Here is a 12,976-nt window from a genome sequence, read left to right on the forward strand (position 1 = left end):
CATCATCAGTTATTTTGCTCCCCAAATAGCAAAACTCCTTTACTACTTTAAGTGTCTCTTTTCCTAATCTAATTCCCTCAGCATCACCTGACTTAATTCGACTACATTCCATTATCCTCGTTTTGCTTTTGTTGATGTTCATCTTATATCCTCCTTTCAAGACACTGTCCATTCCGTTCAACTGCTCTTCCAAGTCTTTTGCTGTCTCTGACAGAATTACAATGGCGAACCTCAAAGTTTTTATTTCTTCTCCCCGGATTTTAATACCTACTCCAAATTTTTCTTTTCTTTCCTTTACTGCTTGCTCAGTATACAGATTGAATAACATCGGGGAGAGGCTACAACCCTGTCTCACTCCCTTCCCAACCACTGCTTCCCTTTCAAGCCCCTCGACTCTTACAACTGCCATCTGGTTTCTCTACAATTTATAAATAGCCTTTCGCTCCCTGTATTTTACTGCTGCCACCTTTAGAATTTGAAACAGAGTATTCCAGTCAACATTGTCAAAAGCTTTCTCTAAGTCTACAAATGCTAGAAACGTAGGTTTGCCATTTCTTAATCTTTCTTCAAGTCGTAAGGTTAGTATTGCCTCACGTGTTCCAACATTTCTGCAGAATCTAAACTGATCTTCCTCGAGGTCCGCTTCTACCAGTTTTTCCATTCGTCTGTAAAGAATTCGCGTTAGTATTTTGCGGCAGTGACTTATTAAACTGATAGTTTGGTAATTTTCACATCTGTCAACACTTGCTTTCTTTGGGATTGGAATTATTATATTCTTCTTGAAGTCTGAGGGTATTTCGCCTGTCTCATACATCTTGCTCACCAGATGGTAGAGTTTTGTCGTGACTGGCTCTCCCAAGGCTGTCAGTAGTTCTAAAGGAATGTTGTCTATTCCCGGGGCCTTGTTTCGACTCAGGTCTTTCAGTGCTCTGTCAAACTCTTCACGCAATATCTTATCTCCCATTTCGTCTTTATCTACTTCCTCTTCCATTTCCATAATATTGTCCTCAAGTACATCGCCCTTGTATAAACCCTCTATATACTCCTTCCACCTTTCTGCCTTCCCTTCTTTGCTTAGAACTGGGTTTCCATCGGAGCCCTTGATATTCATACAAGTGGTCCTCTTTTCTCCAAAGGTCTCTTTAAATTTCCTGTAGGCAGTATCTATCTTACCCCTAGTGAGATAAGCCTCTACAGCCTTACATTTGTCCTCTAGCCATCCCTGCTTATGCCATTTTGCACATCCTGTCGATCTCATTTTTGAGACATTTGTATTCCTTTTTGCCTGCTTCATTTACTGCATTTTTATATTTTCTCCTTTCATCAATTAAATTCAATATTTCTTCTGTTACTCAAGGATTTCTACTAGCCCTCGTCTTTTTACCTACTTGATCCTCTGCTGCCTTCTCTACTTCATCCCTCAGAGCTACCCATTCTTCTTCTACTGTATTTCTTTCCCCCATTCCTGTCAATTGTTCCCTTACGCTGTCCCTGAAACTCTGTACAACCTCTTGTTTAGTCAGTTTATCCAGGTCCCATCTCCTTAAATTCCCACCTTTTTGCAATTTCTTCAGTTTTCATCTACAGTTCATAATCAATAGATTGTGGTCAGAGTTCACATCTGCCCCTGGAAATGTCTTACAATTTAAAACCTGGTTCCTAAATCTCTGTCTTACCATTATATAATCTATCTGATACCTTTTAGTATCTCCAGACTTCTTCAATGTATACAACCTCCTTTCATGCTTCTTGAACCAAGTGTTAGCTATGATTAAGTTATGCTCTATGCAAAATTCTACCAGACGGCTTCCTCTTTCATTTCTTACCCCCAATCCGTATTCACCTACTATGTTTCCTTCTCTCCCTTTTCCTACTCTCGAATTCCAGTCACCCATGTCTATTAAATTTTCATCTCCCTTCACTACCTGAATAATTTCTTTTATCTCATCATAAATTTCTTGAATTTCTTCATCATCTGCAGAGCTAGTTGGCATATAAACTTGTACTACTGTAGTAGGCGTGGGCTTCGTGTCTGTCGTGGCCACTATAATACATTCACTATGCTGTTTGTAGTAGGTTACCCGCACTCCTATTTTTTTATTCATTATTAAACCTACTCCTGCATTACCCCTTTTTGATTTTGTATTTATAACCCTGTATTCACCTGACCAGAAGTCTTGTTCCTCCTGCCACCGAACTTAACCTATCCATTTCCCCTTTTAAATTTTCTAACCTACCTGCCTAATAAGGGATCTGACATTCCACGCTCCGATCCGTAGAATGCCAGTTTTCTTTCTCCTGATAACGACGTCCTCTTCAGTAGTCCCCGCCCGGAGATCCTAATGGGGGACTATTTTACCTCTGGAATATGTTACCCAAGAGGACACCTTCATCAGTTAACGATACAGTAAAGCTGCATGCCCTCGGAAAAAATTACGGCTGTAGTTTCCCCTTGCTTTCAGCCGTTCGCAGTACCAGCACAGCAAGGCCGTTTTGGTTAATGTTACAAGGCCAGATCAGTCAATCATCCCGACTGTTGTCCCGGCAACTACTGAAAAGGCTGCTGTCCTTCTTCAGGAACCACATGTTTGCCTGGCCTCTCAACAGATACCCCTCCGTTGTGGTTGCACCTAGTACGGCTATCTGTATCGTTGAGGCATGCAAGCGTCTCCACCAACAGCAAGGTCGCATGCACAAATAGTGTATAGCAGAGCAATGGCAGTTAATTGTCATTACTGTGTACAGATTTAGTTTTAACAGCTGCTTCTCTGTGTTAATTTGTACCTTTGCTTATGCTACATTCATAATGGTTCTCTTTCAGGATTGGACCTACAGAAAACAATCAGAAAAATATCACAGTGATCTAAATGAACAAGTGTTCATATTCATTGATTTTGGTAACAGTGCAAGCATATGATAACCTCCACTGCACCCCATTAACACTGCTGTTTAAGTAATAATTTTTAAACTAGACTCTCAAAGTGGATTATGCTATTCTTATATTAGAAAAACAAAATAGCACAATTGAGATGTTGAACAGCTGACAATCATGTAAACATGATTGAACTTGTAATCTGAAAGTAAAACATAGACTAAGCCTACATTTTAGCTTTCAAGTTGGGTACGGCAATGGTTATGATTAGGGGAAGGAGAGGCAGCAGGTGAAGGACATTGTCCAAAAGCTTAACTACGAATTCAGCATTGTTTATGTACCACAATTCAGCATTGTTTATGTACCACTCTACCACTCATTGCCTTAACTATTAAGTGAGTAATCACTTTTACTCCTACCATTTTTTTTTGTATTTCATCCAGAATTTTCCAGTACCATATTAAACACAATTTTTAGTAATTAGTGAGTACCAGTAAAAATGTATCCATTAACTGCTGTTTCCAAAAGTTATACCCGTATCACTTGTCATATCCTGACTGAGGCTCAATCTCTGAAACAAAATACAGACACATGAAAAACAGGAACACACACAGCAGTTAGCTCATAATAGAGAACAGCAAGATAGTGCTAATTGGTAGAGTTCACAGTGTTGGCCCTCTACGTAGCACAAAGCCCATTATGCAAGTGATGTTGGAGTCACTGTATGAATAAACAGAAAGTAGCACTATGCAACAGTAATGCGAAAAGAATTCATCTGTGGTTACTTGCTCGTAAATTTCTTTAGTCGAAATCCACTACACCCACCAAATGATATGATGCCTGTCGTGGAACATCTGTTTAAGTGTGGTGATCTCCTTATGTGGCTTGTCGTCGTGTTTTAGAGCAGGCAATCTGAAATTTTGATTACCTACTTGGGGCACCAGATCCGTCCTCCCTGTAAGTGATGTGAAGGACCAAATCCTTCAGATGTGTTCTTAGGGCAGCGCAGAGGGACAGATGGGGAAACTGGAGGTTTAGCATCCTCTGGCAGGTTATCCTTGACCAAGCGCACAATTATGCTGTCATCTTACAGTGGTGGTACACTGTTGGAACCAATGGTGCTCATCTAATAATAGACAATGTCGATGTTTGCAGTCATGGCATGGGATATTGGTCAGATCGTGCAGTGGTGGCCGCCACAGCTGACATTTTGGTGGTGATAGATTTGGTGATTTTGCCAGATAGTGGTGGTACATCTGGTCCTGTTGCACCTGGGACTGCTCATTGTGGAGCTCACACCACTGACCTCTCTCTCTCTCTCTCTCTCTCTCTCTCTCTCTCTCTCTCTCTCTCTCTCTTTCTCCTGTGTTATTATGGAGCTTGATATCCACTTTGGATGATGCTGAAACATGTGCATCCAGTTGGGTTTTCAGTCCTGTAGTACTACAAATCACAGTTTAACTCTGCCTACACTGTGGAATAATTCCTTGTGCATTTGGCTTTTGAAAGTCTGTTCCAAATGTTCCACCTTGCTGTTTGACTGCAAGTGGAAACAGTGCACAGAATGTGAGCTGCCATCCCTGTCGCAAATTCATGAGATGTAAGTTGTGGACCTTTGTCCATGACTAGTATGTCAGTAACCACTATTTCAGCTAGTGTCCTGAATATGGCTTTACCAACTGTAGAATGCATATTAATTGTGTATGAATAGCTTGAGAGTGTGTCCACAACCACCAACTACATCTCATGTCGAGGAATGATCCAATGAAATACACATATTTTCTTTTCCATGACTGGATACTTGAGGGGGGCGAGGGCTGATGTTTGATGCTTGAGCTAGATTTTAAGTATGTTTGTTGATTTTGTGACTAGCTAGTAAACCTGTTTTATGTGTGACCCCTCCTAGCGAATTCTTTATAACCACTACAAATATGCGATATTCTTCACATTCTGTGACTATTAGGATCACACTTCTGTTTGTATTGGTAGTGTTTGCCTCCACGAGAAGGATGAACTCGTGTTGATATTTGCACATGTGAACACAAGTGTAAGCTAGCTTTCATGAAGATTGTACAGACCTGCAGTTATTGTGGCATCCTGGATGTAGGTTGTATGACTAATAGTATTAGCTGGGAATTTATATAATGATTTCTAGCTCGCCATTATGATTTGGAAAAAAAACTCCTACAGTTGATTTAATGCAGCACATGCATGAGCGTCCGGGTGCTGGGTTGTTGGGCAGAAATGAAACTCAGTACTGTATGAAATATTGCAAGCATTGGACTATGTTTTCCAGAAGCTTGTAATGAGACCCAAATATCACAATAAGGGATTGTGATCTGTGGCTAAATGAAAATGTTTTTCTTACAGCTATGCAAGGAACTTCTTTGTTCTAAAATAAGGTAATTCAACCACTCACCTGTAGTCGACTGATGTATGGAGCTCAGAGCCATGTAACATGAAACAGCACCCACACTAGCTTTTGATTTCTTGCTTCTTTTCTAGTGAAAGAATACACACCGTGGCAATGGGAATGTGTGTTGGGTGTCTGTGTGGTTGTATTTGTATGAATTTGTGTACTTTTTCTAGAAAAAGAGAAGGGCTCAAAAGCTTGTGTGAATGCTGTTTCCGGTGACACGTCTTTGTGCTCCACACTTTGGTCTGCTACATTGTTTTACATATTACTCCATCCAGGAATTTCCATGAGTGTTGAACTTCTTCAGCACTTGTGTGAGAGGATGGTTCTGATGATGTATTGGGAAATGTCTGTTGCTAGTATTAAGTGAATGTTCAGTAAATAAATTGTTAGACTGGCTACCAAGCATAGTAGCTAATTTAATTTAGGATATGTCAGTTGCTGGAGAGAAGAGAAATTTGTGGCATAGCTTGACTAGAAGAAGGGATAGGTTGGTAGGGCAGCGTGGAGGATAAAAATCGTAGAGGGAGACCAAGAGATGAATACACCAAACAGATTCAGAAGGATGTAAGTTGCAGTAAGTACTGGGAGATGAAGAAGCCTGCACAGGATAGAGTAGCATGGAGAGCTGCATCAAACCAGTCTCTGGACTGAAGACACCAACAACAACAACATGTCAATTTGCATATAATCAGCAAGTGTTCTGAAACCCGTTTCTTATGAAGTTAGGTGAGTGGGTGTGTGATTGCTGCAGATGTTAGGCATGAATACTGTGTAGTAATTTGTTTGGTCAAGGAATGATTCGAGATCCTTTGGTTATGAGGAATTTGCGAGTCAGCCATTGCTGATAAATGGTGTTCTGTCGAGTGAATTTCTTTACTGCCAAAGAGTGTTCCAAGTATTCTACTTCTTTCCAAAAGAATTGAAAGTTTTGTATGTTGCTTTGCAACCCAGTAGCCTGCAACATTTTGAAGAGTTGATACAATTTTTGTAAATGCTGTTGGAGCTTGTGGGCAGTCAGCAGTGAGGTTATCAGCTGTAAATGCTGTTCCTTGGTAGTGCCGGTTACTATTACATCTCCAAGTAGCTTGCACGAGGAAGAAAGGCTTGTGTCTGTTGTTCCATCTATTGTTCTACTGCTGAAAAGCTCACTGCACCAGGCAGCAGTCACCTAATATTTGTACAGCTCCAAAGGTGTGTTGGTGATTTTATGCATTCTGTGTCGAGTGGAAACTGTAGATATGTATTAGCTAAGTCAGGTATTTGAAAAATGTCATTGGCTGCCTGTTAGTGAGCAACGTTTCTGAGTGGTATGGGATTAATGTTCATTACCACCTGAGTGCTGAGTTATTTTAAAATCATCTCACTGACAGGAATGCCATTCATCTCTTTTCTTCATTGCTATTTCAGGTGTTACCAACGGATTCAACAAAATGGGTTCTTTTAGCCCTTGAGCATGTAATTTGCTCTCCTTTTACAGTTACTTTTATGGGAGATGGAATTTTGGTGCTTCCATTGGTTTAATCATTTTTAGTCGCTTGACTAAATAGTACTGTAAACTACTTAGGCTAGCCATCTAATGCTTGGAACTGGGTCTCGTCAGATATTAAATTGTAAGTTTCTGGAATGAAAAAGCTAACAGCTATGAAGGTATCTAATCTCAGTATATTTTCTACTGAAGAATTTTTTGCTACTACTCTAGGATTAATGGCATTTGTTGACGCACTTACAGTGTGGCCTCTAATTTTTCTGCTATTGCAACAGGCATAATGCTTCCTTGTCGGGAGTGGATCTCACTACCGTGTCTCTATTTAATGAGCAAACATAAGACTCCTTGCACCACAGACTTGTGGATCTGCAGCTGTGTCTATGCAGGTTGACCACCCACACTGATAAGATTGTCTTGGTTATTTAAAGCACCAGTGGAACTGAGACCTGAGTGGCACTACATGGCATTTCTGTGTGTAGTAGTTTTAAGTATGATTGACATCATCATATGGCCTACCTATGGGTGGTAACCTCCAGAACAAAAATTGGCCTGTTGCAAAATGGGATCTATTACCTTGAATGCTGTGAAATGCTGTGCCCAATGACATAGCTAAGAGAAACATTCATCCTTGGTAGTATTAAATGAGGTGAATAGAATGGGTGCAATGAGCATGCAGTGCTTTTCTCACTCACTTGCAATGCAAGAAAAAAATGGAATACTGTTAAGTACTTGCTAATGTCACAGAGAATGCACCATCATGTTATGGTTTTGTAGATTGTTGCAATAGAAACTACTGCTTAACAGACCATGTACACGTTTCTTACTTTGGAAAACTATCAGCATTTATTACTGACGAACTTCCTAACTGCTTTGTCCATAATTACAATGAAATGGAAGGTGAGCTGTAAGAATATTTCTTATTATAAATCTGTCATCAATAAAACACCACTGAATGTAAGTGAGAGAGAAACAGTGTTTTTCTATAACATAAAAAACCCTTTGCGTAAGTTGATCTGGCCTGTAAATTTCTATTGTAGAATAATATTTATGCAGGCTAGGCATGCCCAAGTGATTCTAGGTGCTTCAGTCCAGAACCGTGCTGCTGCTACGTTTGCAGGTTTGAATCGTGCCTTGAGCATGGATGTGTGTGATGTCCTTAGGTTAGTTAGGTTTAAGTAGCTCCAAGTCTAGGGGACTGATGACCTTAGATGTTAAGTCCCATAGTGCTTGGAGCCATTTGAACCATTTGCAGACTAGGCGTACTGCATTAGGGAAACACAGTAACCACAATTACATTGTGAGCGTCTCTGTGGGCCTCTCCAGTTGGTGAGTTACATAGTAACTTATATAAATCATTTGATGACAGCCTGGTAATAAGACAAGATCAATAATGATGTCACTTGTGTGAACTTGTGAACTGACACAGAAATATAGAATAAAAAAAGAGTGATATATCGAACATTTGTGTCACTGACCTGACACTAGACTTGTATTGGAGAGAAGTGTGGTTCAAATCTCCATCTGCACATTATGATTTATGTTTTCTATTGTTTGGTTACATCATTTGAGGTGAATGTTAGGACGGTTCTATTTATATGGGCTGACATTCTCCCCCATATGTACCCAACTAAGGTGAAGTGCCACCTTTAATGATAACAATGTTAACAGAATATTAAATTCTGCCTTCATTTCTGTTTGTGATGTTTGTTGGTAATATTTGTTGTAATTATGATGATGTGAAGTTGAAAACAAAATGACAAGTTACTTAAGGGAACATTACCTGATCTTTGTTACGAATGTTTCTGTTTTGACTGTATGATTAATTCATTCAACTTGTTGCACCTTAGGTTGGAACGTGAGATTGAAGTAGGAGTGCCAAACCCAGCTGCACGTTTGGATATCCTGGGTCGCCTGCTACCAGATGTCACCCATGACGTGCTGAGTGATGCAGCAGCAGCTGCCCATGGGTTTGTGCCAGCCGACCTGGCATCTCTAGCATCACATGCAGTGCTGTCAGCTGCTCGTCGCGGTGCTTCACAGCCAGTGAAAGATGATATTGCTGCTGCCTTCTTGCAAGTTCGTCCGAGTGCACTACGCGAGGTCCTTGTTCAAGTGCCAAATGTGAGTTTTGTAACTACTTGCAATGCTTCCTAAGAGACACTTGTGAATACAAGTGGTTGCAGAACATACCAGCTGTTGAATACGTCTTAAAGATTTGTGATAACCATGTTTAGTCAGGAATGAATGAAATAATGTGCTTATATGAACATTCTTTATTCAGATTCTGCAAGGGCAACTTGCAAGGAAACGTCACGGACTTGACCTCATATTTTAAGAGGAGGAAAGCCCACATGCAAGATTTCACCCCTAGAAATCAATATTGAGTGAAAATTTGAGCCATAATTCTGATAGTATGCCGTTACGACCTTCTGAACGTACAACTGTCATGCACCAATGGTCACTTGCTTTGTCCCACTGCAGCAGCTTAATGCCTGAGTATGAAGTAAAGTATAATGGAATGAGTAAGAGGGTTGCCGACATTGGTAACATGCTTTGTTCACTGTGTCAGAGTGTGTGGTTTCTAACCTACAGCTGCTGTCAGAGATATCTTTTATATTATGTTTCTCAGATGCAGTGTAAATGAATGAAATGAAAGAGTATGGTATTTCATAAGTAGTGTAATGGTATTTAATTATTGACATCGGTGATGTCCATTGTTTTCTTTGGATTTTAAAACTGACACTGTTAAAGTTAAGTACATTTACAGGAGATGTACTGTTCTTCAATATGATTTGCATGATTAAATTGTAAAATGAAAATCATTAGCTACATTTCATAGTAATTCATCATATGAATATAATAGGGAAATATATAATTATATATAATTCATAATATGCTTATGGTTATAATAGAGGGAAACATTCCACGTAGGAAAAATATATCTAAAAACAAAGATGTAGTGACTTACCAAATGAAAGTGCTGGCAGGTCGACAGACACACAAACATACACACAAAATTCAAGCTTTCGCAACAAACTGTTGCCTCATCAGGAAAGAGGGAAGGAGAGGGAAAGACGAAAGGATGTGGGTTTTAAGGGAGAGGGTAAGGAGTCATTCCAATCCCAGGAGTGGAAAGACTTACCTTAGGGGGAAAAAAGGACGGGTATACACTCGCACACACACACATATCCATCCACACATATACAGACACAAGCAGACATATTTGGCCCAAACTCTTTGTCTTTAAATATGTCTGCTTGTGTCTGTATATGTGTGGATGGATATGTGTGTGTGTGCGAGTGTATACCCGTCCTTTTTTCCCCCTAAGGTAAGTCTTTCCGCTCCCGGGATTGGAATGACTCCTTACCCTCTCCCTTAAAACCCACATCCTTTCGTCTTTCCCTCTCCTTCCCTCTTTCCTGATGAGGCAACAGTTTGTTGTGAAAGCTTGAATTTTGTCTGTATGTTTGTGTTTGTTTGTGTGTCTGTCGACCTGCCAGCACTTTCATTTGGTAAGTCACTACATCTTTGTTTTTAGATATATTTTTCCTACGTGGAATGTTTCCCTCTATTATAACCATATCATTAATTTGAACCCAACAATTACGTTTATTATTGTCGCTGTTGCATTTCGAAATCTTTCCTGTCGTCTTATTTTCTCTTTCTGTTTTTACCAGTAGTCTCACTTTGTATTCACCTTCCCCTTTTTACCATAATACAATTTTATCCTGCCAATATATACCCAATAATACGTAACCCACTTCCAAACCATAACCAAAAAAATTTTTATTTTCCGCTTTCAACACTACCGCTGCTAACCGTTTCTAGTTCAATAACAGCTGCTTTCACGGATTAAACAACCATTTCAGCTAGTTCTAATTACTTTCACTTTATTTCCACTTCCGTTTTTCGCACATCACTGATCATTTTTAGCCGCTCCCCACAGGTTTTAACGTCATTATTTCTTCGTCAGACTATTGTTAACCCCATTTTCGTAATCTTTCACAACAACACCACTCCTTTTAATACATTTACACGTTTTTTCGAAATTTTCTCGAATTTCTCCGTCCTTTTATGTGTGTTAGCGGCAACACAACCACCTAACCTTCATGCACATCACTGTCTACCAACCCAAGTTCACCACAGGATCAACTTAACCATCACTTTTTCGCCTTTTTTCATACCGGATCTCCAGTTACTTTCTAGTTCACCCTTATCTCTCCCCATATAGTTTTATCTTTCATTTTCATTTCAACCTCATCTTACACTTTCCACCTTCTAATACCATGTCACCCTCACAACACCCCCACAACAACCCCATTAAGTTTTATTTACATTCCCTCCGCAAACATGCCTTCACCCTAGCCAGATTACGCTCGCATATTTTATTTTCTCAGGCTTGTCTGACATTTGGCATAACCCCCAAAGGCCTCACACTTAAAGTTCCCATCTCTGGCTGCAACCCTTCTTTCCATCAGTCCCTATACCAGTTCCAAACTGAACAATCCATTGCCCTCACCCACCTAATCCTTCACCTACACATCAACTCAGCCAATGAACACACCCGTCAACTCCTATCCTTAATAAAAGTCCTCAATCTTTCCTCTCCCACATCCACACCGGCCATTCAGAGCATCCTCCTACAGGCCAACCGCAAATTAGAACAACATGCCACCCTTCATCTCAAAAAACTATCCAATCTCCTGGTTTCCCACCTCCGGAAGGGCAACTCACTCACCCTTCAAAATTTTTCCAGCAAACCTCAACCACCTCTCATTGCACACAAACCCAGTCTCTCACATCTACTCAGTCTCCCACTTCCAGCTCCACTCCCTCCAAAACCTCAAAATTCCAATCAACACAATCTGGCACCACAACACCCTAATTCAGTAGTTAACCTTTCCTCCAAACCTCTCTCCCAATCCGAAACCTCTGTCCTATCCAAAGGCCTCACCTTCAGCCCAACTCCCAGATTCAATCAAACAGCCCTCGTCAGGCCCAAACTCTTTGCCTTTAAATATGTCTGCTTGTGTCTGTATATGTGTGGATGGATATGTGTGTGTGTGCGAGTGTATACCCGTCCTTTTTTCCCCCTAAGGTAAGTCTTTCCGCTCCCAGGATTGGAATGACTCCTTACCCTCTCCCTTAAAACCCACATCCTTTCGTCTTTCCCTCTCCTTCCCTCTTTCCTGATGAGGCAACAGTTTGTTGCGAAAGCTTGAATTTTGTGTGTATGTTTGTGTTTGTTTGTGTGTCTGTCGACCTGCTAGCACTTTCATTTGGTAAGTCACTACATCTTTGTTTTTAGATATATCATAATATGCTTAGATTTATTAATTTTGATTTTGAGGCATATATGTAGCTGTAGAATATCACCGTGAGAATACTGATAAAATAATATTGACTGTGTATGTGCATGAGGTTGACATGTTACATACTCATATTACTTTCTAATTTTTTTTTGCATGGAATAACATGTTCTTGAACAAGGTTTAGAAAAACATTGGGCAGAAGAGTCCACCTCCCCCTTCCTCTTCTCTCTCGATAGGCATTACATGAATAGGAAGGTTGTGGTAGTCACTCAGCCCTACAGTACTTTGCACTTGGGCATGAGGCAGCTGCAATGGGGTGGAGCAACTGACAAACAACAAGTGCCTGCAGAAGTTTAAAAGCTTTACTCCCAGATGGTCGTAACTCAGTACTATCAGAATTATGGTCCAAATTTTCACACAGGATCGATTGCTGGGGCTGATATCTCGCAAATGTGTCTTTTGTCCTTAAAATGTGAAGAAAAGTTGATGATGTTTCTTTGTCAGATATAATTTTTCCAACTTTTGTGGAGATGAATGGTAGTGCTGGCATTAAACATCATGGTTTTGTATTGATATCATTCCTTCCTATACTTATTGAAGCCTTTGTTAGAATTGGGAGTAAGTGTTTCCATTTCTTGTTGATGGGAAGTAATATCCTGCTCTCTGAGCTACTCCATCTTCTTACAGTCCATTATCTGCAGAAAACCATCCACATTGTAGGTGCTTTTACCTACCAAAAGATGCAGTAGTTTTTAATAATCATGTGCTTTCCTGGCAGATTAAAAAGTGCACACAACTAGGACTTGAACCTTGATTCTTGCCTTTCAAGGACTGTGTACTTTGCTGACAGATTAAAAAGAAGTGCATGTGATCAGAACTTGGATTCT

At 40.2% G+C, this 12,976-nt stretch overlaps 1 protein-coding gene across 8 annotated transcripts in view; it reads left to right on the forward strand.

Moving 5' to 3' along the window:
- The window catches only part of LOC124619641 (ATPase family protein 2 homolog), a 77,264-nt gene that overhangs the window by 28,466 nt on the left and 35,822 nt on the right, over positions 1-12,976 (forward strand). For all 8 annotated transcript variants that reach the window (XM_047146164.1, XM_047146166.1, XM_047146167.1 and 5 more), the window contains exon 6: positions 8,625-8,898. In XM_047146164.1, coding sequence (XP_047002120.1) covers positions 8,625-8,898 — 274 coding nt within the window. The remainder of the gene's footprint in view (positions 1-8,624; positions 8,899-12,976) is intronic.

Source organism: Schistocerca americana, chromosome 6, assembly GCF_021461395.2.
Source record: "Schistocerca americana isolate TAMUIC-IGC-003095 chromosome 6, iqSchAmer2.1, whole genome shotgun sequence".
NCBI classification, from domain to species: domain Eukaryota; kingdom Metazoa; phylum Arthropoda; class Insecta; order Orthoptera; family Acrididae; genus Schistocerca; species Schistocerca americana.